This window comes from Gadus macrocephalus, chromosome 19, assembly GCF_031168955.1.
Source record: "Gadus macrocephalus chromosome 19, ASM3116895v1".
NCBI lineage: Eukaryota > Metazoa > Chordata > Actinopteri > Gadiformes > Gadidae > Gadus > Gadus macrocephalus.
Window position 1 is genome coordinate 17062375 of NC_082400.1, and position 25465 is coordinate 17087839.

At 50.8% G+C, this 25465-nt stretch overlaps 1 protein-coding gene across 1 annotated transcript in view; it reads left to right on the plus strand.

The window, feature by feature from the left end:
- Positions 1-24131, plus strand: part of snd1 (staphylococcal nuclease and tudor domain containing 1) — a 111570-nt gene extending 87439 nt beyond the window's left edge. Inside the window, 1 exon segment of the mRNA XM_060037919.1 lies at positions 23860-24131. Coding sequence (XP_059893902.1) covers positions 23860-24114 — 255 coding nt within the window. The 3' untranslated portion in view covers positions 24115-24131.
- Positions 24132-25465: the final 1334 nt, after the last annotated feature.

Sequence of the window (25465 nt, forward strand, 5' to 3'; positions counted from 1 at the left end):
GCTAGCGTGTTCAACGTGAGCGTGTGGCCATGTGTGTCCATGTTCATAGAGAGGGAGAGAGAGAGAGAGAGAGCTGAGAACCTGACTCCCCCCGGGTGAGTGCTGGCCAATCTGGGAGTGCGGCCAGTGACATGTAGGTCAGCAGCCTGTGTGTGCGTGTGTGTGTGTGTGTGTGTGTGCGCCTGCAGCAGTTTCATTTGGGTGAATGGGACTGCAGTATGTTATAGCAGCAATGCTAATCTGATTAGCGGGGATGTACACTGGAGTGATAAATCTAATGGTAATGTCATTGCATTTGCAATTAACACAGGGATTTATGCAAGTGGTCTCTAGGGCTTTAATCGCTTTCCAGGATGAATAATACCCATATTTTCACTAGACATACGGGAAAGAATAAACAAGTATGAACAATGCACCATGTTTTGCTTCTGCAATACTTGTATCGTCAGGTTGACTCAAAACAAAGTAGTTTACCTTCATGCCAGAAACGTTGATCTTATCTGAGCAGAGGTTAATTAATGAAATCACACAAAATCAACGTTAGGTTGTACTATTTACACAAACGCAATATGTACAGAATTGGCACTCAAATGCTGTTGTAATATCCTATTATGAGGTGCTTGTTTATATTTCTAAGAACACCTTATGACTTATTGCCATTGATGTGCGCACAGTAAGTTTGATCATGTTTGCTAGGGGTCAACTAAATTGAACCGTCATAATGTTTGCCAACACGCAGGTGACCGGCGTCTTTCTTTTAGCCAGCCAATCAAAGTTTGACACACGCACAGATGTGCAGACAGCCCTGCGCTCCACTCCACGGTGATAACCTTGGAGGTGAAAGATTGGTACAAAGACTCTCCTTCCAATTTGTATTTCAATTTCCCGGAAGTTGTTCCATGAGATTATGTGCGAACACATGGCGCCCCATACACGCACGCACACACCCATATACACACCGCTACCTCTATGTGCCAACAAAGGCTTTAACTGCTTGCTGGGGATTGCATTTCATCATTACTCTCATCTCATTCATACACAGCAGAGTCACGCACACATCCCTCAGAGCGTAGCCCTGCGCCTTTAGAGATTACAGCAAATAAGGTGCATTAGCATCACCTGCTCGCCGATTCTCCCTGTGACCCTCCAGGCAGAGGCTCTCCGGCTGCCCTTTGACGCCCCCACCTCAGGTGACCGCCACTTGGGTGGACCCTCTACTGTTAGTCTGCGCGAAAGGAAGTCAACCTGCGTTTGACTTCCCTCTCTGGTGTGACTCTGCAACAGCGAAGGGATTTGCCGAAGTGAAGTTGACACACACACACACACACACACACACACACACACACACACACACACACACACACACACACACACACACACACACACACACACACACACACACACACACACACACACACACACACACACACACACACACACACAGGCCTGGCTGTATTGTAGTCTGGTGAGGCACACAGACCATTCCAGCCCTTCCAGTGGGATGTGTACTTGTTTTGGCAGATTAGGTGAAGCTTAGGGTTTGATGTGAAAGAATCCCTTGTTTTATGGATAAGAGCATGCTTACCACACATAATGTGGTGTTGTGGATGAGTTGGGGTTGCTCGTGGGGGAGAACTTCTAGCAGGGCCTTTCATGCTGTCATGAGCTTAGACATGGACAGAGAAACGTTTTAGAAATAAATTATTCTGAAGCCGTCTTAGTAAACTAGAACCAGGTCATTTTTAAACTGCAGCGTGCACGGACCGTGCACGCTGCCTCTTTATGTTCTCTAACCCTGAGGTCCCACCCTGTTTTCTTGTATTTCTCTATCTTGATCCTTTGCACATTAACATCCTGACCGGCTACTGTAGTCCAATGTTTAGGCAGCCACTCTCTGGTAGGTTACGTTTGCAAAGCGTTTGGTCGCACCGAGTGAGAACCACCTTCCACACTGCAGGTCTGAAACAGGACGGGCCTGGTCTGGTTCTCCCCTCTCTATGCTCGCTCTCGCCCGGGTCCTGAGGTGGTTCTGAGGTTGTTTCAGCTGAGCTCATGGGCATTGTCTCCAGACTAATGGCTTTCATTATGTCGAGTTGTGTCTGCTGCCGCTGCCAGCGTGGGGATTAGCCCCTGCTTCGTGTTCCCCGGAAGCCGAAGAAAGACACCCTTAGCAGAGCTTACCCCTAACTCAATCCACGTTGGAGGGGGAGAGAGCCCAGACAAAGGGAAATGCATGGCCAGAGAAATGCATGCGTAATTGAAACTAAATCTCGCGGCCCGGTATTTAAAGCCAACTCACGCGTCGGAGAAACTCTCCATCTCCTCGTTCACTTTTGTATTTTTAATGAGTTCTCTCTTACACTTAGACGTGAGACTTGGCACTGCATTAGCACCATTCATGGGTAATTGGTATTCAAGTGTAATGATGGGATCGGATGGTGTTTAAAATAGTATTGCGTTTATCTCTTATTAGGCCTTTCTTCTCTCTAGATTGCCTCGCACGGCGTCCTTCACCAATCTCCGGGAAGACGAGTCCGAGGGGGTGCACTACACGTGTACCCCGAACGGTTTATCTTTATTCTCTTTCTATGCGGGCCGTACTCATTTGTATCTCATTGATTTGAGGCATTAATATCCATTGACTGCGTTCTCAAGTGGAAATTGATCCTCTATAATCCATTTGACACGTTCTTCTCGGGGGGGGGGGGGGAGGGGGGGGTTGTGTGTTGGTCCCATTTCTCAAAATATGCAAATGCCCTTGGTCATACTCTGCCACGTCATTGGTCAGCAGGCCCCCATTAGGATTCACCCGGCGTCCCGGGCTGCGTTCATCAGAATGTCCCCTCGCAGTCTGCCTGGCCATTGGAAATGGATGTCTCTTTCCCTGAGCAATGCGAGGCTAAAAACACAGTAATTCACAGAGGCCAGGGGAGTTAAATCTCTCTGACTTTTAGTCTCCCTAGCCCAGCGCCCCTCCTCCCACACACACACACACACACACACACACACACACACACACACACACACACACACACACACACACACACACACACACACACACACACCCCATCGCTTCCCATGGGTGTCTTTGGTCAAAACAAACTTCCTGCCGAAGCAGGTTGTCTCGGTAAACCATTGTCGTCATCATATGGGATTTATCCGTCTCCTCAGTGTGCCAGACTGACTGCATATTTACCGTCGCCGCATAACAAACAAAATGAAATGGAAAACGCGACCCAACTTTTTAAAGTCCCCGTATATATTATCTGCAGCAACTCTATGCCTGCCCTTGCAATGCCCTCGGTTTCTGCCTTAAACGGTGACTCAATTTACCGCGCTCTGTTGACCATTAGAAAAAAAGTAATCCCTACATTTCCATCAGCTGTGTGTGTGTGTGTGAGAGTGAGAAAGAGAGAGAGGGAGGGAGTGTGTGTGTGTGATTGTGTGTGTGTCTGTGCGCCGGATTAGCCCTACCGAAGCGTGCTACATGTCCAGGGACGGATAGAAAATGAAACACGTTTTCATCCATCTATATGAATGAAAAAAATCCCTCCAGCCCTGCCCAAGGCTACTGTCCATACTATTATCCAGATAGAGTTGGGTGTGTATGTGTCGCCGGTTAGGGGCAGTGGACGAGACACCTCATCTTCCCTGACGTGCTCGCCATGTAACTCACTCCCCAGGGAGCCTGCCACGAGTAAACATCTGTAAATAAAACCAGGGACAGGCTTTAGCCTGTCCCTGGTTTTATTTACAGATGTTTACTCTAGCCTGAGTAAACAGATGTTACAGATGTTTACTTTAGCCTGTCCCTGGTTTTATTTACAGGTCAGGTGTCTGCAGCTTTGTTTTTGACGTTGTCTCTTCACACTTTGCTTGTTTGGGTGTTAAATCACACAAACTGAAGGAAGGTATCTTCTTTCTGGCATCCCCCTTCCTCTGGGTCTCTCTTTATCTCCATCCCTTTCTCGCCATCTGTCTCTCTGTTTTTCTCTTGTTCTCTCGCCCCCTCTCCCTCGGTCTGTCTGACTGTCTGTGTTCACCCCCCTCTCTTCTCTGTCTGTCTTACTGTCTGTGTTCACCCCCCTCTCTCTCTGTCTGTCTGACTGTCTGTGTTCGCCCCCCTCTCTCTCTGACTGTCTGTGTTCACCCCTGTCTCTCTCTGTCTGTCTGACTGTCTGTGTTCACCCCTGTCTCTCTCTCTGTCTGTGACCGTCTGTGTTCATCCCCCTCTCTCTCTGTCTGTCTGACTGTCTGTGTTCATCTCCCTCTCTCTCTGTCTGACTGTCTGTGTTCACCCCCCTCTCTCTCAGTCTGTGACCGTCTGTGTTCGCCCCCCTCTCTCTCTGTCTGTCTGACTCTGTGTTCGCCCCTGTCTCTCTCTCGGTCTGTGACCGTCTGTGTTCACCCCCCTCTTCCTCGGTCTGTGACTGTCTGTGTTCGCTCCTGTCTCTCTCTCTGTCTGTCTGACTCTGTGTTCACCCCCCTCTCCCTCGGTCTGTGACCGTCTGTGTTCACCCCCCTCTCTCTCGGTCTGTGACCGTCTGTGTTCACCCCCCTCTCTCTCTGTCTGTCTGACTGTCTGTGTTCACCCCCCTCTCTCTCTATCTGTCTGACTCTGTGTTCGCCCCTGTCTCTCCCTCGGTCTGTGACCGTCTGTGTTCGCCCCTCTCTCTCTCGGTCTGTGACCGTCTGTGTTCACCCCCCTCTCTCTCTGACTGTCTGTGGTCGCTCCTGTCTCTCTCTCGGTCTGTGACCGTCTGTGTTCACCCCTCTCTCTCTCGGTCTGTGACTGTCTGTGTTCCCCCCCCTCTCCCTCGGTCTGTGACCGTCTGTGTTCACCCCCCTCTCCCTCGGTCTGTGACCGTCTGTGTTCCCCCCCTCTGATGGAGGAACCATTTGAGGAGACCCAGCCGAGCGTGTCTAATCCGCCAGCACTCGGCCGGCCGGCAGAGCGTCCAATGTTCTGGCACTCCGCTACCTGCCCTACACCACACAATGAAGCAGGCGGGCCAGCTGGCCGCCGCGCCGGAAGGGGACGGCGAGCACCGCGGCCTCCCGGCGAGAGGCGTGGGTGCGGGAGGAGCGAAGGGTTCCGGGGGGAGTGGGTGCAGCGTAGCCCGACGGGCGCCGTTCAAAGGCCGCCGGCGATGGGAAGCAGAGGACATGGGGCGCGGTAGAATAGCGTCGCGGCCTTACACAACGCCACGTGTGTATTTCATCCACGCCGGGATCAGACCACACAAGCTCTTTGCCGACGTCGAAGCGGGGGATCGTTCCGTCGTCGTGCTATACGTTTGACCCGCACCCTAACCTGGTGTCGGGGTCAGTCAACCATCAAACGATCCTTAGTGTCGAGTTTGATCGACAATCAATTGATGGGATTTGGCAGACGATGACCAACCAGCAGACATTCCCCATGATGCACGTGACCACATGGCACCACGCGGTGTGTGGTGCCATGATGCACGTGACCGCATGGCACCACGCGGTGTGTGGTGCCATGATGCACGTGACCGCATGGCACCACGCGGTGTGTGGTGCCATGATGCACGTGACCGCATGGCACCACGCGGTGTGTGGATGGACGACTCCATCCTCCTGTCTTCCGGAAGCGAGTTTGTGTACGGCCGGCGGCGTCGTGGCAACAGGCTGAGTTCAGGTGGTCTGATCCCCACATGACCTCAGCCTCCACTTCAAACCGGGACCCTCTTCAACCCTGCGTGGGAAGAGAGATGGGGGGGGGGGGGTTAGGGGAAAGGAGGTGGCTGAGGCTGGGTGAGGGGGGGGGGTTTGGAGAGGGGAGTGTGTTGTAACGGGGGAGGAAAGGCAACGGGCAGCACTTTCTAAATTGAAGTCAATAACGCAGCAGTTCATTCTATCAGCAGCAGCCGTTCCCTCCCCCACAGCTCCCCCCCCCCCCCCCCCCAGGTCACTAAGGAGAGCATGGGGGGACGGGGGGTGGAGGGGGGGGGGGGGGGGGCTGATTGAGTTGAGCGTTTCTCTTATTTCGTTCATTTATTTTTATTTTATTCATTTTTTTCACTTCGGCCACATTGTCGTTTTCTGTCGTCTGGACTGTGGTTAGAAATCCTGATGCAGGCAGATCCGCACGCACGCACACAGACACACACACAGACACACACACAGACACACACACAGACACACACACCCCCCCCTCAATCCCTTTTCCACACGTTAGCAGTTCCATACAGCTCTGGGGGATTAAAACTGGTATGGTCCCCCCCCCCAAGTGGGGAGCAAGAGAAAGCAATGAGCGACTGATGGAGGGGTGTGTGTGTGTGTGTGTGTGCGCGTTCGCATTTTCTACGCACATTTTGGCGACAGAAACATTAATCGTTTCAGACGTTTCTGCAGCCGGCCAGCTTGTTCTTATTGGGAAGCAGCCGCTTTCATCACTTGGTCCCCGATCCGCTCGCTGAAAGAGGAGAAACAATGATTTCCAACTGGTTTAGGTTGTTGACGGACGTGGCCGCTCGTCTAGAAATGCATCCCGTCTCTGAGCCTGTGATCAGTCAACAGGTAAATACTCCAAAGGTGGCATCCAATCACCGACGCCGATCAAATGCAAATCACACACTTGAGGTGATCAAACCCGCTTCAGCCTCGCTCATTCTCGGTGGATATCATCTCAATCTGTCTGCTGCCTGCCTGTGAATGTTAAACTCCCAGAGCATATGGCCGTCTCCTCCCTGCTTGTTTATGAGCAAGCAAAGAGATCCAGAGACGGACGGACGGACGGGGCTGAGAGAGGCCGTGATTGGTGGCGTGGGGGATCATTTCTGGCCCCGGCCGGCACGTGTTGTAGCAGAGAGCCGGGGACCGCGGCAACACGCGGTATAATGCACGGATTTGATAAATATTACATGGAACCGAGGGGACTAAATGAAGCGTAAAAGCTGCCTTTTTTCCCCCCTCCCACAACCACAACGACCCCCCCCCCGCGCGCGCGCGCTGCCGTCGTACACTCCAATCCCCTCCCCTCCCATCGCGGCCCGGTCACGTGTTCGTGTTTCACATCGCATTTCGCTCCCTCTGCCTTGACTCTGAGTTATGCAGAGCGGCCCAGGTCGCTGTGGCAGCCAGTCGTTGGTGGAGGTACTTTGTGAACACGACCACTAACTCCATTACCCAGTTCTGTGCTCTTTTATTTTTTTGCCCTCACTGTCCACTTGGCTTGTCGTTTCCATTCTGCATTACTCGAAACCCCCCCTCCCCCCCCCCCCTCACGTTTTTTCTTTTCCCATCAAATTCTATACCCCTCTCTCTCTCTCTCTCGCTCTCGCTCTCGCTCTCGCTCTCGCTCTCTCTCTCTCGCTCTCGCTCTCGCTCTCTCTCTCTCTCTCTCCCCCCCTGCCCCAGCCCCCTCTGTGACACGGTTGGTAGTGAAAGCCCACGGCCTGCGGCCTAGTGTGTTCTCTTTACCCGGCAAGACACACACTTTAACACACCAGTGTAGCAGACAGAACGTAGAGAGGAAAGTGGGAGTGAGGGAGGACAAGAGATGGCGGCAGGGCCCCGGTGAGATGCAGACGACACCATTGTGTGCGTGGCCCTCTCCGTCCCAGACCACTCTTACCTCTGTTGTAGAGAGCATGTGGAAACCCACACAGCGGCCCACAGACACAGATGCGCGGCTGCCAGTCTCAATGATTAATGAGACACGGTTTAAAGGTTTTGGTGCCACTGAGGGCAGATCATGCAGATCGAGTGTGTGTGTGTTTGTGTGTGTGTGGTGTGTATTCCTCTATAGGCTAAGCGGAACAGATCATGGCACGTTTCTTGGACATCTGAAGGGCAATGGAGATGAGACGTCCTGTTTGTGATTTTCATCGGGTTCTAGTTATTTTATTATTGGTGTGCATGTGTGTGCGTGGGAGCGGTGTGTTGAAATACCCTCTTTTGTGCACACCGCACGCTCTGCATCAAGAGAGCACGGGCCTGTCAGGGTTGACTCCACACACAGATTGAAGTGTGGTAATTTCTCAAGACATATATTGATTTCTACTTAATATGCCTGCCATTTATTCTCCCACATTCTAGTAACTATTATGTCTACGATAAGGGAGGGGAAAAAGTTGAGTTTGCCAAAGAGCAATTCGGTCGTAATTCTCAGTTCTTTTCTGTGATATCTTTCGTTTTAGTCATCGTTAGCACACACGGTTCAGAACAGTACATCCCATTCTGAGAATAAGGAGCTTGTACAACACAGCTTGTTTCACAGCCGACCGAAACCTAATAATCAAACAAGACTCGCCCCATTCGAATCTGATGTATTTCTGCACGTTTGTACGTGTGAACGAAACGTACGATGCAACCGTTATTTTCTGCTCCTCGCCAATCAAAGCTTCCGAGCTCCACGTAATGCCGGCCTTGTTTTAAGAGCGATCGCCCAGGCTCCTCTCTCCATGCGTCCGACGGGAGTCTGAACAGCAGGCCTCAGTAGAACGGCTCCCGCTGGGACTGCTCAGTGAATCAGCCGGCCCTCAGCAGCTCCGTTGATTTCTTTCTTGGCGATAAAGCGATAACAGTGGTTGGCGGATTGCGTTGCTGTCGAGCCCAGAGGCTCTCCGCCGTCGCCAGTTGAACTCTGTGGGTGTCTCGCGGTGACGCGGCTCGAGCTGGCTCAACGCACTTCCACTTAATTGGAAGAGTGTTCTCTCCACTCACCTGAAACAGAGGCCAAACACGGGCACACGGGCAGCCGCTCCCACCCTCATCTCGTGTGATGAGGCTTGCCGTTACACAAATTACAAAAATTGTCTACTGGGCGATTTGGGAAAATGTGTGATCTTGGGGAATTGTATTCAGTCTTAGTCTACAGTCTTACTGTAGGTTATACGATGAGGTATACGGAAATGTTTAGAATGGTGAATCAGACTAAAACTAGTTTTCCTTTCTTTCTGACGTCATGTTTATAGTATTTTAATCTCATCGTAAATAGACTATGACTGTATCAAATAAAGACAAACAATGACGTTCGAGAATTGTCCAGCCTTTATAACTACGATGTACAACATCCACTCCTCGCAGCCGTGTCTTGTGGACAAGGCGCCATGTTGAAGCAGTAACATGTCGAAGCGGTAACGTGTTGAAGCAGTAACATGTTGAAGCAGTAACATGTCGAAGCAGTAACATGTCGAAGCGGTAACATGTTGAAGCAGTAACATGTTGAAGCAGTAACATGTTGAAGCGGTAACGTGTTGAAGCAGTAACGTGTTGAAGCAGTAACGTGTTGAAGCAGTAACGTGTTGAAGCAGTAACGTGTTGAAGCAGTAACGTGTTGAAGCAGTAACGTGTTGAAGCAGTAACATGTTGAAGCAGTAACATGTCGAAGCAGTAACATGTCGTAGCAGTAACATGTTGAAGCAGTAACATGTTGTAGCGGTAACCCGTGCCCATGTACGGCCTTCTTCCTATCCGGGCACTCCTTTAAACACCCCTCCCCCGCCCTGCGTTAGATAACGCGGAGGCATTACCCTCTTCTCCCAGAGCCGTTACGTAACGGCGTCCGCTGACTCGGCAGCTCCCATGACATCGTTTTAATTAGCGATTCCCGACGCCACTCCGAAGCTAGCCCATCGACCCCCGCTGGCTGAGTGGAGCGCGCCCCACTCAGACCCCGTATGTTGTCCTACCGGGTCGGCGAGTGAGAGCGGGGGCATTGATTCTGACCTAATAATGCATTATAAATTGCACGTTAAAGAAGCACTCCTGTTACGATATCCGAGCTAGTGATACATTACTTGACATTTCACATTTATTCTTTGGTCTTTGCTTTTAATTCTCAATCATTGCCGGAATACAGAGGAAAGGAATAGAAATTACGGTGGAATGGGAGACCGTTTTTGGCCTCTGTTTCGACCAACTGTGTTAGCTGAATGAATATTGTCCAGACATCATCCTCACAACATTGCTTTGCACCTTATTTATTGTAATTTGATGTACCCTATGTCCATTGAACTCATGCCTGAGGCCTTCTGATAGGTCGGTGTTTGCACTTTGAATCTATTCACCTGAAATTAATATTTTTTTGCCTCAACCTCCGACACTGCCCTAGGAAAGGGGAGAACATGCATAGATGTGATAGTGCAGGGAATACACACACAGCTCTCATTTGCATGGCGCCACGCTATCTCCCCCTGATGAGATTAGCACAGACCCAGTTGTCCTCGGGCTCAGGTGCAAATATTCCATTGCGTCCCATGAAGATGGAAGAAAGACAGAGGCGTATTTGCTCATGAATCATCCTCTGCCTCAGGAGGCTTTATCTCAAAGAGTGCGTGGCAGGTTTAACCAAGGTGTGAGTGTTTGGAAATTATTTGCATTAGCTTACTGACGGATGATTGCAATCTGGACTGAGTCGTACGTCGTCTGAAGTGTAGGAAATTAATGAAATCTGACGGTGAGTTTTAATGTTAGATGTTTTATTGAAGGGATGCACGTCTTATTTCTGATCAAATGTACTTTGTAGCTCCGAGAGCCATCGATCTCCACGGCATTCGGTAAACAATTTTCAGATTGGAATTCGATTAGTTTGGGTGATTTTTTTTATTTCTTTCGAATTAAACCTACCCTAACTCCACGCTTAATTTTCAGCAAGATGACACGTGCCCCCTCTCAGCCGTGTTGCCCACTCCACAAGACATCGCTAGTGGACGTCTCATAACACCAGCCGCCTCTAGGCCCCAGTGTTTCAGTCTCCGCAGGGTTTATGACAACACAGAGTGCTTCTTCAATAACTCGCCACTGCCACTTTTCCCATACTCCAATTCTGGCCATCGTTCAACGGCACTCGCGAAGACCAGCCTTAGCAACCGGTCAATTCCTTTGCTCTTGACAGCCACTCTGAAAGTGACAAAAAGCCGAGTTCAACCCCCGCCCCCTCCTCCACTGTCATCCCATCGTGGCCGATTCCTTTCCTCCCCTCTCCTCTCGTTCCTGACAGTCTGTCATCATCGTCATGTCATCGGGGAGGACAGAAATGGCTTTCTGAGTGACACAGTCTGGGCACGCCATTGGCTGCGCCGAGGTCGTACAGAAGGGGGGGTGAGGAGGGATGCTGATGGCAGGGCCGCTATTGCAAAGCGAACCGCTCTGACGTCATTCAGCTTTGCCGTTTTTTCACCACAAAGTGATAACATGGTACGTTTTAATGCATGGCCTGACAGGCCATAGGTTTCATGCTGTATTTGAAGATCTTTTATTAAGAAAAACAAACGTTGACAGTTGAATATGTTGGCTTACAGTGCGACGGTAAAAGTCAGTTTACTCCACGTTCCGCTGACGGCTGACACATTTTGCACCTAATAGGGTGGAAAATAGTCTGTGCTTGGTCAGACTTCATTCAGCCGAACTGTTTTCTGAATAACCGTGGTATGACATTTCTTTTAGTTTAGGCATTGGTTTTCCTCGCACTAGGTTTCGCTCACGCTCGTTTTCTTCTGAGCAGTATCGCGCTACTCCACACAGGTGGTCGTCGCGACTAGTTCTGAGTGGGAGAGTGTCAGATACCCCCTGGCCGGGGGCACTCGCTTTGCTGACAGAATTCCCTGAATTCCGCTCTGAGGAATCCCGTTGGTTTGTTTGTGGAGCGCATTGTGCGTGTACATCATCACGCACCGACGTTGCGTATCGTACGAGTCAGTGGTTAATGCTGTTGATGTATATCCAAAATGTTAAAAAAACAACGCTTATTGGCGTTATCGCGGCAGATTAGATCGCGATTGATATTGATTCATCGTCCAGCCCTACTTCCTGCTTTAAGGTTACCAAAATAACGCAAACAAACGCAATTCACACATCAGAGGCGCGTTTGATTTTCGTTTGTCTTGCTGCCACATTACCTTTGCGTCGCGGAGGTTAACCTTTTTACGGCGTCAAAGCAAATGTGTATGTAAATGAATCCGCGGGGAGGCAACACTGCCATTCTGGGGGGTAATGTGCCTTGATGCCCTCTCCAATCGTTTCCTAAACCCTTAAGTGTGCTCAATGTGGCTTGACGGACCCTCGCCAGGCTGCCTCTTCCTCCGACAGCAGTTCTCAGGATTTGGGCTCTTACCTCTCATTGCTTTCCAGTATCCCGGGGCCCAGAAGAGCGAGGTGACTCTGAGCGCGCCGTGTAGCGGCGTGCTGCCAGAACAAAGAAGAAAAGTTCCTCAGAAATTAAAATGTGACGCCTATTTTTGGTTTTGCATCGCTCTCACTGGTTAATGGATGATAGATGCACGTTTTAGAGATTACTAATAGCGCTTTAGAAACTAACTTTTCCCTAGGATAAGGCGTGTGTTTGAGAACACCGCTCTCCCCGTTAACCGTTGACGTTGTGTTGGCTTCCCCCTCTCCCAGGAACAAAATGCATTATTAGCAATATTACAAATGTAGCTCGATATCCATCGATCTGTTCCCCATGTTCCAGCCCATTTAAAAAAAGAGATAGATTGCAGTTGTTTCTCCTATTGATTTTAATAAGCCGGTTCTTCTGCGCCACACAGAGTTCCGCTCTCTCCCACGTTCCCCGGTGTGCTGGGCTACGGGTAGAAAAAAAACAAACATCATCAGGCCTCTGTCATTCACCAGAATTATCAAATCATATGTCTCGTTTTTGTAGGTTTGTTTTCGGTCGTACAGCTAGTATGTTCACTCGAAAAGCCCAGATGTTGTGCTATGCTTTGCTTCCAACATAAATACAAAGAGGTTATCAAGCGTTTATTGTCACCGCTCTCATCGACAGCAGGATTCCTCAGAGGCAGCGACCAACAAATAAATAAATGAATACATTGATCCCTGGTTGGAAAGGGGGCTAGATTGACTGCAACCAGCTCTATCCGGTCATTACACTGCCGTGGGCGTTTCATTACTCTGTCACTGACCTCTACTCCGTGGTGGGCTTTCTCAAATGCCTGTCGGTGGCAAGTTTTTTTTTAATATATGAAGGTCATAAAAGCCTATTACACCTGACCAGAGTTGTCGACGTGTTTTGCCTCTGAACCCTGCCGCCTTCTTTACCTGGTTTCTTTCCGAATAAAATAGCAATCGTCGACACAACGTGGTCACATTTTCCTGGCTTCAGACCTCACGGTGTGATGACTTTAAGCGTTTGATATCGCCACGCCCCGGTGGACTGGGGCCAGAGCCGGGCGCCACCCCGCCATACTTCTCAATAAAGGGCTGTCGGCTTTCAAAGGCACGTCCAGAGGATTCACATCATTTGTCACCCGGGAACGGAAAGATCGGCTCTGACAGTAGTCCACTTTAAATGTCCGGCGCAGTCGGTTGAAAGCGCCCTCGGCTAGAGGTCTCTTGATAATTGATTGCTGCGGGTGAGGTCTTCCACTGTAGGTCTTTCACCCAGGACAACACTCTCTCCCCTGCCTTGATTGGCTGACTGTTGACCTCTTCGTCTCGCTGCCCTCCATTCCGTTCCGTCCCCGCGGTTGAGGCCCCACGGTACTCGAAGGCTCTCGGAGTATTCCTTTCCTCTTCCGTCTGGTCTTTTTCTCCCCTTTTTTAATCTCAATTTCCTCTTTAATTTTTAATAAACCCTGATGCACCAAACCCCGACAGTAGGGTTTGATCAGGCGATCATTTAATAACCATTAATAATAATAACGGCTCCATTTGTGACAATTACAAGAGTGAAAACGTGCCTAATGGAATGAGAAGTACAAACCGAAAAGATGTAGAATGAGTGCAGTAGTAGAATAACCATCCCCACTAACGAGCCTGATCAGCCTGCTGGCAGCAGGGGGCCGAAGCGCAGGCTGGCTGGATGGCTCTGCTGGGGTCAGCAGCTCTTTAACGCCTCCCACACCAAACGCTGCCGATGCCAACGCAGACAGAGCCCATAGTTAGCTAGCCGCACCCTCGCTCCACAAGCCCAGAATACCGATGCACAGCCAGCCAGCAGTCGGTATCATCTGAGAAATTCTAAGAGGAATTCCTGTGAGGCAGGGAGAGAACACAGCTTTTGATCTCGACTTTAGAGGGGATTGATATCGCGGGGCAATATGGGTGGCAAGGAACAGCGCCACATCATTTTGTCTCCTGTCTGCATGAGATAGAAGCCCATCTATCTCTCAATCAGACTTGGAACTTGCCTTTTCTTTCTTTTCCATTTTTATTTTTATCTTCGTTTCTCTCTGCCATGCAATGTCGTGTGTGTGTGTGTATTAAATGGGTCTCTGCTATGATGCTGGTATAGGGAATAGATAAATTCTCTTGAGTTTGCAAGAGGGGGAAGTCATTAATGGCCAGAGGACGTTTTGGATGGTCGGGGCTCATGCTTGTTTGACTGACTATTAATGGCCCTGCCCGGTTCAGACGCTGGCTGAACCTCTGCACGCGCACACGCACACGCACACACGTCACTCGTGGACACAACGGATGAGAGCCCTCCGACAGTGATGCATGGTACCCCCTGAGCCCGATTGATCACCTTGACTCTAGAGAACACACACCCACACAGACAGACAGACAGTCAGACACCCACACAGACAGCTGCTTGCCCTGCACACGATTTCACCGCCGGTTGTAAAGCTGAACATCTCCAATGAAAGTTCCCCCGGTCCCCAGGAGCAGCCCTTTCTCGTGCGAGGGATCGTCAAAAAGGGTCATAATCCCAGAACAAGCGTATTGACCCGGTCTGCCTGGTGGTCGTGCGAGGGAAGTGTTATTGCTCCGGCGCCGGAGCCCAGCGAAGGGGCCCGCCTCGGGTTAATCCGTGCCATGGTTCCCCGGGCCACAGGAGAACGACGCTCCAAGTTGATGCCCAGGTCGAGGACGGTCAGCCTATCGGACGCCGGTTTGGGAGGACAGATAGGAAAGAAGGCGGGCCCGTTGTAAAATTGGAAAAGCCGGCGGCTTTCAGATGGCGATTGTTCCATAAAGCCTGAGAAGGATTATCTCTCGGTGTGTGTTTGTTCCGTTGTCGTGGGCGCGCGTGCGTGCAGAGCGCTGACAACGCGTTTATTATCGGGGCCTGATAGATGTTTATTGGACAGCCTCTAAGCCTTAATATGCCCTCGTTCTCAAGTGAGAGCCTGTCATCGCCGCCTCGCCACACGACCGCCGCCGCCAACACGTCCCCGGGACTTTTACTGGATCCCTCCGGTTTGTGGCGGGATTTGTTCCCCCGCTACGCCCGCCCACGTCTCCCGCCGCTAATGTTCTTGTGCAGTCTTTAAAACTCTGTGCCAGAGGTGGCCTTGTAAGCTTTTATACCTCTTATTCTACAAAGCTTTTACGCTTCTCGGAGTTATCGCCCATGATTTACTGTGCAGAGTCTGTTAAAGTGTGTGTGTGGCTCGTGTGTGTTTGTGTGTGGCTCGTGTGTGTTTGTGTGTGCAATATTAATACTTTTTACAAAAATCCCCCACATGAGTCCCCCCCCCCCCCCCCCCCTCCCCACCCCCACCATACGAATGCGAGGTTTTGTTCCCCAGCCAACATGTGAGAGCCCTGTCGACTGCCTGTGTTCCCCGGCCTTATGCTTGTGCTCTGGGCATCATGGGAGGCTCGAGGGGTGTCCTCCGGCCAGCGTGCTTGCCTCGCTGCCTCTCGAGCTCCAGCGCCAAGGAGCAGTCAATAGCCCTGCCTCTCCAGGCTGCCACTCTGCCGCTCGCTAGCAGCCAGAGAGGACATGGGGTGACATGTCCGCTATTCCTGTCCTCTGCAATTTGCCTCACTAAACTCTCCTATTTTTTTCATGGCTCTGATACCCGTGTCGGTTCATGTATGTTCAGATATATGCGCAATAAACTGCACAATGAGTTTCCTTTTTGAATACTCAATCACCCGCCGTTTCCCTTTCGACCCCGGCCTCCCGCGACGCACCACAGCCCTGCAATTGAGCTGAAGATGCCCTACGTGGAGACCTCGGTAGCACGGCAATCATTCACGGTGTGATCGTCCCCTTTATCTCGTCATGCGGCTCCTTAAGTGCCACAGGTAGAGGCTCTTGTGCAACTGTTGTTCCCTCAAAAGCCCTACTTTTAGAACGGCCAAAAAGGGTTTTGCCTTGAGACTGTTGTATGTTTTTTTTTTTTTTTTTTAAAGACGAGCATTTATTAATTTATTTTCTTTCATTTCAATTACAGGCCCCATTAACACGCCGTTTCCATCCTGACTGATCCATGCTATTAAAGGATCAATAGCTCACCGTTTAATTCATTCATTTATTCTTCTCTGTCCCTCTTTTTAAGGTGATCTATATTTATAGATTCCCCCCTGACCAACTGGTCTTTCCTTTTTCCATTAGGCCCCAGTGACGGGCAAACCCTTTTAGGCCCCACTGACTCAATGGGAGCCAGTAAACAGGGACGGGGTCTGAGATGAAGAGTAGCGACGCTCGTCATCATCATAAACATATCGCCGTTGATCGTGTTGTGTATGCAGGATATATTCTAAAGCAAACAATGTGGGCTTTAATTAAAAACACCCTTATTGCCTACCCTCAGACTCGTAGGGACGCTTGCAGACCACTCGGTTTGCATCCAAACACCTGCACACACCCATTGCTAAACAACACAATGATGGAAAGAAACAATTTAAACTGCCCAGCTTAAACATGCAGCCCTTGTGAGATCAACACCTGGTTACGACCTAGGAACACATCGCAGAGCCTCGACCACAAACAGCCGCTAACACCCAAACGCTACACACATCCATATCTGTGACTTATTGACAAGGCCATATTGTTTATTATGTTCGCTGTATGTTTGGTCAAAGAAAAACTCTACCAAGGATTGATTCTTGCATTCGCCCACACAAACCTCTCGGCAAACACTTTCCTTTTGTGTTTCTAAAAAACGACTAATTAGTTGTAAAGATTGCTCACACCCCTTTGTTTGGTATTGTTGGCCTTCTTACCCATTTTCTGCATCAACCGTACAGGCTATTGATCGCCATCGATGTGTTGGTAAGGGTCAGTGAGGCGGCGTTCTCATACAGGGAACACAGTGTGCACTTAGTCCCGGATCTATAAGGCGGTGTATCTGGCAATATTGAGATTATCGACTTTTGTTTGACATGGATGTTCAACTCCGCCAAATGGGGTTTTCACGCTGGACTGGAGCAGCATAGATGCCCCACCACCACCGCTTTCTGCTCCAGCTCTCCCACGAGCTCGCGTGGACAACAACGATTTCCCTTTTAATAAGAGGCAACCGGGCATCGAGTTCTCCTTTTCTGGGATGAATTGCAAAGGTGAAGGAATCTGTTTTAAGGTGGAGCTATGCTGATCAGTTAACTTTTCTGCTGACTTGAGTGGGTGGTTCTCAAAGCGTCCATTTTGTTTCTTGCACCCTCATCGTTATGCCTCTTTTTATCTGTCAGTCATCCTCTCCGTCTATCGCGTGTGTGCTTACATCTCGACCTTAGGAAGACGCATCGCTCAAAGTTTTGATCTCAATGGCTCACCCATCAGAAGAAGACACACACACACACACACACACACACACACACACACACACACACACACACACACACACACACACACACCTCTCTCCTTCCATCTCCCACTCGGCTCACTTTGATAAATGATGAATTCTGCCGAATGAGCAAAGGGTTGCCGGTGGGAGGGTCTCTACTCTCGCTCTCTTTCGCTCTCGCTCTCTGGCGTTCTCTATCGACGGGGTGAGAGGTTGATGCGCGAGATGGAGCGATGGCAGACAGAGGGGAGGCGGAGGCCTGTGTCAAAATGAGTGATCGTGTTTACCCCAAGTCGCCCACCACCTTGCCATCCATGCCCTCTGCGTTGGCACCACGCACACGCTCACACGCACATACATACACACACACGCGGTGATAGACGCACTCCCAAATACGCTCGCACACTTAGTGGTAATGATCATTTAGGCTATAAACACTGGGTATTGCCTATCTAGGCAGGGATGTTCGCTCTCACTCACTAACTGACATATATTTCTCTCTATAGATATATATAGTGATATAAGTCCCAGATTGTGGGAATCAGGCTGGGAGAGCCTCTCTAAATCACCGGGTGCAGTCATAAAAGCCACCCCTCTTTTTCCTTTAATGAGAATGGATGTACACATGCCGCTCCATCTGGTGTGTGCTCACATGTCGAGACCTGCTTACGCATGCAGGCAGTATGAGAGAGCATTCCCTGAGCACATGTAGCCCTTCATTATAACACAAGTTAATAAGCAACATCGGTAGCGTCAATTTGTGTTTACTGCAGCGCTCAGTGCCTGTCCCTGCATCCATTCTGTTTCCCTAAGTCACAGGGTTGAGTTATGTGAACTAAACGGTAATGCTATACGTTTCTGTTCTCGTTCCGATACTTGGAATAGAGTGTTTGTGTCGTTTAGGCGGCCTCCCTTCTGTTTCTGTCGCGCGGTGTCTGCCCATATGCGACAATAGCTTGGGCTGAATATCAACAGTGTGGCTGAGGATGCCAGCGGCGAAGCGCCTAAACTCTCTGCACTTAACCGAATGCAACACTTGATTTATTGCGTGTAAAGTTGTTCCTTTATTTGGCCGGTGTGCGTTTGTACGTAAGAGTCTACGCCATCGCTGGATGACCGCGGTCGTTCGGGCGAACGTTTGGAGCCTTTGAAGGAGGCGCCACAGTTTCGCTCGGAGGAGGAAATATCTTGAGTCTTGACCTTACCCCGCGATGCCCATCACCATCACACGACGTTAGAGGGATGACATTTCAACATCGGTTGTCTGCATGGAATCACAGTGTGGCTTGTTTTGACAAGGTGCAGTAGTGGTGTTTGTCTCTGTGTGTGTGAGTGTATGCGTGTGAGCTTTTGAGTGTGTGTGTCTGTGGGGGGGGGGGCTTTTGTGTGTGTGTGGGTATGTGTTCCACCGACGAAAAGGATTCTAGTATTGTGCAACAATCCTGTTTAGACTCGAGGGCAGAAGACGAACGCGACCTAATTGACTGCTTGAAAAGGACTCCCTCGCGGTCCGACGGGAGCATTGGTCAGCGTTGGAGTTCCACGCCTGCTGCGAGTCATCCTGGTGGCGCAGCGACGCTATCAAACCGACGCCATTCCGTCGTCCTTCTGCGTCATGGCGGGGGTGACCGCGTCGCTCACGGACGTTCCGGTCGCTGCATTGCAGCGGGGTCCACACGGGGCCTTCCCAGGGAACGCCGTCCTCCTTTTGGGTGTCGCTGTCCTGTTGTTTACCGGAGCTTCGGAACAAAAAGGGCAGCCCGGCTCTGGCATCCCCCCCCCCCCGATGTGACGGTGCTTTGGCTCAGCCGTGACGTGTCACCTACCGCCGTCCCCGCTGCTCTCCAGCCGCTAAGTGAATTGAATCCGCTGCCATTTTTAAAATGCGCCCCCAGGCCAGGTTTCATTTCAATGCTACCGAATGCCATTGTCTTTTGTACTTGAATGACTGCAGTGTGTGTGTGTGACTGTGTGTGTGTGTGTGTGTGTCTATGTGTCACTGTGTGTGTGGTTGTGTGTGTGTGTGTATGTGTCACTGTGTGTGTGTGTGTGTGTCTCACTGTGTGTGTGTGTGTTTGTGTGTGTGTCTTACTGTCTGTGTGTTTGTGTGTGTGTGTCTTACTGTCTGTGTGTGTGTGTGTGTGTGTGTGCATGAATCTTCCTTTCCCTCCATCTCCTCCCTGCCTCAACACATCGCAGCGTTTATGAGATTACCGGGGCCCATTTGTGTTTCGGCGGGGCCCATCCTGGCCTGGTGGGGGCCTCCACTGGGAACCATCTGGGCTCGCCTCAAAGCGCCTTCCTGCCCCCCCGCCCCCCACCCCTCCCTCGTCTGCTGTGACAATACCATTTGCTTCTTTTAAAGGCATGGAAAAAAAAATCTGTTCTGTAAAGCTAGCGATCTACACCGTGTGTGTGTGACGTGTGTGTGAGAATTTCTGTGTGTACGAGATTCTGTGTGCGTGTGTGTGAGATTCTGTGTGTGTGTGCGTGTGTGTGCGTGCGTGTGCGCGCCCCACCCACGTCCGTTCCGGCTGGTGTGTGTGTTGGCCTTCCCATTGGGCTCCACACTGTGTGTGAGCGAAGGGAAGAGGAGGCTCTAGGCCGCCCCGGCTGAGCAGCCATTCCACAAAGCCGGTGCCACCGCGGCCAGCTGCTGTCCGTTCTGATACGGGAGGCCGAGCGCCGTCGGGGGGGCTGTTAGGGGGATTCACCGGGTATCCATGGAGAGTACGAGCACCATGTTCTGTAAACATCCAGCGCTCCTCCGGCTTCATTCAAACCGCTATCTGCCAACATTCAAATCCCCTCGAATTGAATTCCCGCCCGGTGAAGGCGTTCCCGCTGAGCCCTGCCCCCCCCCCCCCCCCCCCCACCCCCGGGACTCTGGGCCCTGCTACCCAGCGTTTGTGTGGCTGCTCAAATCAACGCATTTGTTCCATGAGTGCGGTCTGGGTACACACTCCAAACGGTTCGGATGCGTACCTTATGGGGGTGGCGGGACGGCGTGCCACTGTGAGGCGGGAGGGGGAAGGGGCAGGGGGTTTCCGTCAGCCAATCTGCCGCTATTCACAAGGAGCTCGCCACGCTCAAGGGCTCGTTATCTTGTCAAGTTAAAATACGAGTATTATTACATCTTCCCCGCATAAAAAAGTGTTGACGAGCAAAGCGTAATTGTACATTTAGATCTTTTAAAAAATCTATTTCTTATTTTGTATTCTTGGTGATTTATGCCGACGCAGGTGTAGCGAGTCTCAGGAGATCATACGACTATTCCAGTTTCCATCTCTACGTCTAACTTTGAGGTGGTAAGGCACATAGCTGGGTGTTTGTGCTGTGGTCGTGGTCCATCGTGTGTTTAATGTCTGTGATTTGTGCTGTTGGTTTAATGTGTGTGATCTGTGCCGTGTGTGTGTGTTCAAATGTGTGTTTATGGTGTGTGATTATGGCTGCTTGTCCATCAGCCCTGTGATTTGTCCCCTAGCCTTCATATAATATTGATATTCCCTAGTGGGCCATTTGTTATCATTACGGCCCTGTGTAGCAATCCAACGATAACATTCACCGTGTACTGTCGTCAGTGGCAAGCACATTTCCTTTCCATTAGGGTGGCAGTAGGTGGTAAATGAAGTTATTCACTATAAGTGGTCCGGGGAATAGGGAAACCTCATTTGTCCAATCGTGATTGAGGAAACGCGTGAGTTTATGTGTTTTGTGAATGTACCTGCGCATGTCTGTGCAATGCCCACGCAGACACACATTTATTTGAACCGATCAGTTTTTGTCACGACGGAGTTTGACATGTTTAATTGCACTTGTTGTGACACCAGTGATTAGGCTCTGCTGAATATTTTCACACGTCATTGAAAATCTTTTCTTTTTCTTTCTACTTTTTTGCCGCCACAATGTAGGAGGTGGATAGGGGAGAATTTCACCAAGATCTCCTTATAGTTGAGTCATTTACTTTAGTCAACATTCATGCTGATATCTTGATGTAGGCGCAGTAAGAAACGACACTATTAAGTGAGGAAAACCAAGGAATGTTTTTAACCAATAATCTGCCTCTTATAGCAAAGGTCAACTGTTTCTTTTGTTTACCTTTTGTGAAACGCCGGTCCCTGATTCAATAATCCGTCGGATGCCTTCAAAGCGTCCAGGTGACGCCCCCTCCCTAATGCATTGGTCTAATACGGCGTGTGATCACCGATTCGCCGCGGTCCTCCAGGTGAACACCAGGACGGTCACGGTGGCAACAGGTGTTCTGGGTACCCCTGATTAGTGCAGGAGTACTCGCTGTTCCACCGCAGCTCTACTTATCACGTCCGTGTCAAAATAAACGGTCAGCTGGCCGCCGACATCTCTCGGCAAATCGACTGGCTGAGCGGGGGGCAATAAGGGGCTGACTGGGTGATTAGACACATGGCCGGCCTGTCACAGTCCTCTACCGGCTCCTGGAGGGGCGCAGTAGACACCCCCGGCTGTTGGAACCTCCCTTTACCGCTTTGGGGGGGCTTTGTTTTGGTGTTTTTGAAGATTGCTTCTAGGTTATCACTGCCTCAGACAGCCTGTCCCAACTAAGTTTCTGAGTTTGCCACTTCTCTGTATCAAGGATGATCCGGAAATGTGTTTGTGGGTTATGCCTGTTGGAAATGTCCATGTCTGTAATCAAACATGCCACTGGCTCGGGTCTTTGCAGACCTTTCAGTTTCTGAGGTCTTTGGATCCGTGCCGACAACCCACAGCTGACCTTGGGGCAGTGGACCCCCTTCGGTCTCCCCCAGGCCGGGATGGCCTTTTGGAGGGTCTTGTGGGGGGGGGGGGGGTCAGGCATCGTCCGTGTCTTTACCCTAACCGTTCCCTGCTAAGCCACAGCTCTGCCCGTCCTCTATGAAACCAGCCTCATTCCTCCACCTTCCCCTCGCTGGGCATCGCAGCGCTCGGAGCTCTGGTGACTCTAATGGCCTGGTTACATAAGAGCCGTTGAATCGGAGAGAAAGAGAGGGAGACGAGAGGACGGAGCCAAAACTGGGCTAGGAATGCGGGAAAAGAGGAACGCATGTAAACACGGATTAGACAAGAGGCGGATAAGACGGGGGAATCTCTGGCAGTGCAACTCTCTCCCACCCACTTCTATTCTGAGCGTCACACGTGTGTGTGTGTGTGTGTGTGTGTCTACACTCGGCCCATCTTTGATGCTTAACGTGCGGATGGTCATAATTGTGCTTAACCATATCACAGAGGATTTATATTCGGGGTTTTGAGTGAGCGCGAGGCAGAGCAGTTCAACAAACCAATCGTGCGTCAGATTTCCCCCGGGGCCGCGGGGCTAAGCAGCCTACGTCTTAATCACTTGACTCGCGGCTATCTCCCCTCCACACCTGCCCTCCCTTGCCTTCCTGCTGACAGCGGAAAGTGAGTGAGGAGAGGACGGCTGGGGGGGGGGAAATTACCTTTATTCTTCTTTTTTTTTCTTTCTTTAGTGTATTTTTTATTCTGCTCATCGCTTGTGAAACACAATGTAATGAATACATAATGAGTCTAAATGGGCACGCATTGCGCCGGGGGATGCGGTCAGATCTGCCCTACTCTTGTCAGCAGGGTCGGCCATTTTTCCTTGGCCTAGTCTGGGAACACATGGGACTTGTAATATGGCTTGCGCTAATTGTGCATAATTTAGAAGTGTGCTAAGGAATTCCAGGAGGCGGTATGGAAAGTCAGAAGTCAAGGACTGACTACTAAACTGTACCAAGGCCGAGTTGTCTAGTTCCGCTGTTTTATGGCCGTGTTTAAAACGAGATCCCGGTTCGGTTTCATTCAGACAGTCGATGCCCTCGCTGCTCCTAATGAATTCAACGTACGCACTTCACACAGAATCTCACACACACACAGACGGAATCTCACACACATGCACACAAATTCAGACTCCTTTCTGTGTACTCTGTCACACACACGCACACGCACAAAATCACTCAGCCACCTCGCCCCCTCGTACAGAGCAGTAATGTAATCCATCAGTCATTGGGCCAGAGACAAGGCGGTGGCTTTTAATTGAGAATGTCAGTGACCAGGGTTGTCCGCGCCCCGGACACGGCCAGGGGAAACATCTCTCGGGTGTAATTGCCTGCAAAAGACGTGCAAAGTGGGGGACCAAGACTGCGAGACAACAAAGCATCCAAGACAGCATGGGAATGAAGTATGTGTGTGGGAATGAATGCGAGCGTGAATCAATAGGGCTCAGGGGCAGCCAATGATCTGTCTCTATATGGACAGGAGAGCCCCCCCCCCCCCCCCCAGACCCTCTCTAAACCTTAATGGCGTCTCAGCTGTAATCCCGGATACAGTACATTAACCGCCCTCATTTCTCTGCCCCCACTCCACCCCTTCCCCCTTCCCCTTCTCTGTGAACCAGGTGGAGGTTGAAGTGGAGAGCATGGACAAAGCGGGCAACTTCATTGGCTGGCTGCACATCGAGGGCGTGAACCTGTCCGTGGCGCTGGTGGAGTCGGCGCTGTCCAAGGTCCACTTCACGGCCGAGCGCAGCTCCTACTACAAGACCCTGGTGACGGCCGAGGAGCCCTGCCGCGAGAGGAAGGAGAAGGTAGGTCCCGCCGGACGCCGGAGCTCAGCTCAGCTCTTCACTGTCTTTGGCTTCGTGTTTGTTTAGACCAATCACGTCGTTGTAAACAGCAGTAAACTCGAAAAAAAAGTGTCTAAAAGGTTTCAAGTCAACACTGTGTAGACTTGGTTATCAGTTCCTCTGTGGGATAATATCTCCGTTACAAGGCTTAGCTTGGCCCCCGTTCTGGTTCTGGTTTCCAGCCCAGGCTCCATGCATTCTCTCTTCCAGAAGTTCTGCTGTAGCATAGTATGGCTGCTTGATCCCATATAAGCTAAACACCAATGAAATATATCCAGTGTTGACATAACCGTCAGCGCTACGCATTTTCATATCAGTCTGAAGCTGCAATCCTCGTGTTTTACCATGGATCATGCAGATCAAATGTGCTGGGTTGTAATGTACTACCCAAGCATGCCAGCCGCTGAGCTGTAGTAAGGGCTCACAGAAGGGCCGAATAGGATTCAGTTTGTTACTGTGAAGGTTTGCAGGTATGGGCATCTGTCTGTTTGTCCTGATTCTGACTTTTGGTTTGCCATCGTCCCCCAGCTCACGTTACGCACATTACCCAGTCCCCAAAAGCCCACAAAGTGAGGCCATGAAAAACAATGTCAAGTTTACGGGCAAACCGTTTAAACGACTATCGCAGTCTAGCCAAACATGCTGTGCGCTGCACCATCATAACGCCACAGAGACATTAATTACGTTTTATGTACACAAAGGACCGCCGCTTTAATTTGAGTGTATCCATATTAACCTTAACGGCAAACGGGAGCGTGTGGGAACGCCGAACACGACTAGGACTCTAGAACAAAGGCAGCACCGCCACTCGGCGACATCACGTCCCTTTGAAACGCGTTTAAAACACCCAGTAATCGGTGGACGCCGGGCCAACGACGAGATGCTAATGCACCCCCTGCAGCCCTGAGAATAGCCACATATTTGCCGCCATCGCTGGAGCCTCCCCCCGCGCTACGGGAGCCCTTTGATGGATGGAGGCCTCTCTAGTCCTGATCCCAATCTTGCCCTCCATTTTCATTATGGCTCCAGCAGTCGCCCCTGCCAGATGAATGAAGTGCCCGGCCAGCTGTCGTCCTTGTCCTCTCGGTCTGCGACTCTCACAGCCCCGCCTCCTGCCTCCCCCTCCTGTCCCCTATCTCCCCCCCCCCCCCCCCCCCCTCTCTTTGTTTTTCTCTATTTTTCCGGGTACTTTTACCTATCTGTGGGCTCCGGAGGCCCGCTCCACGTATCAGGGTGATCTATTGCCCGAGCCGAGAAGGGCCTGTGTTCTCTGTCCTTCCTCTGAATCTATCACGCCGGCCCCGCACTGAGCTCCCTCTCAAACTTCTTGTTCTCAGGCTCATTATCTTTGGCTCTGGTTCCCTCTCTCTCTCTATCG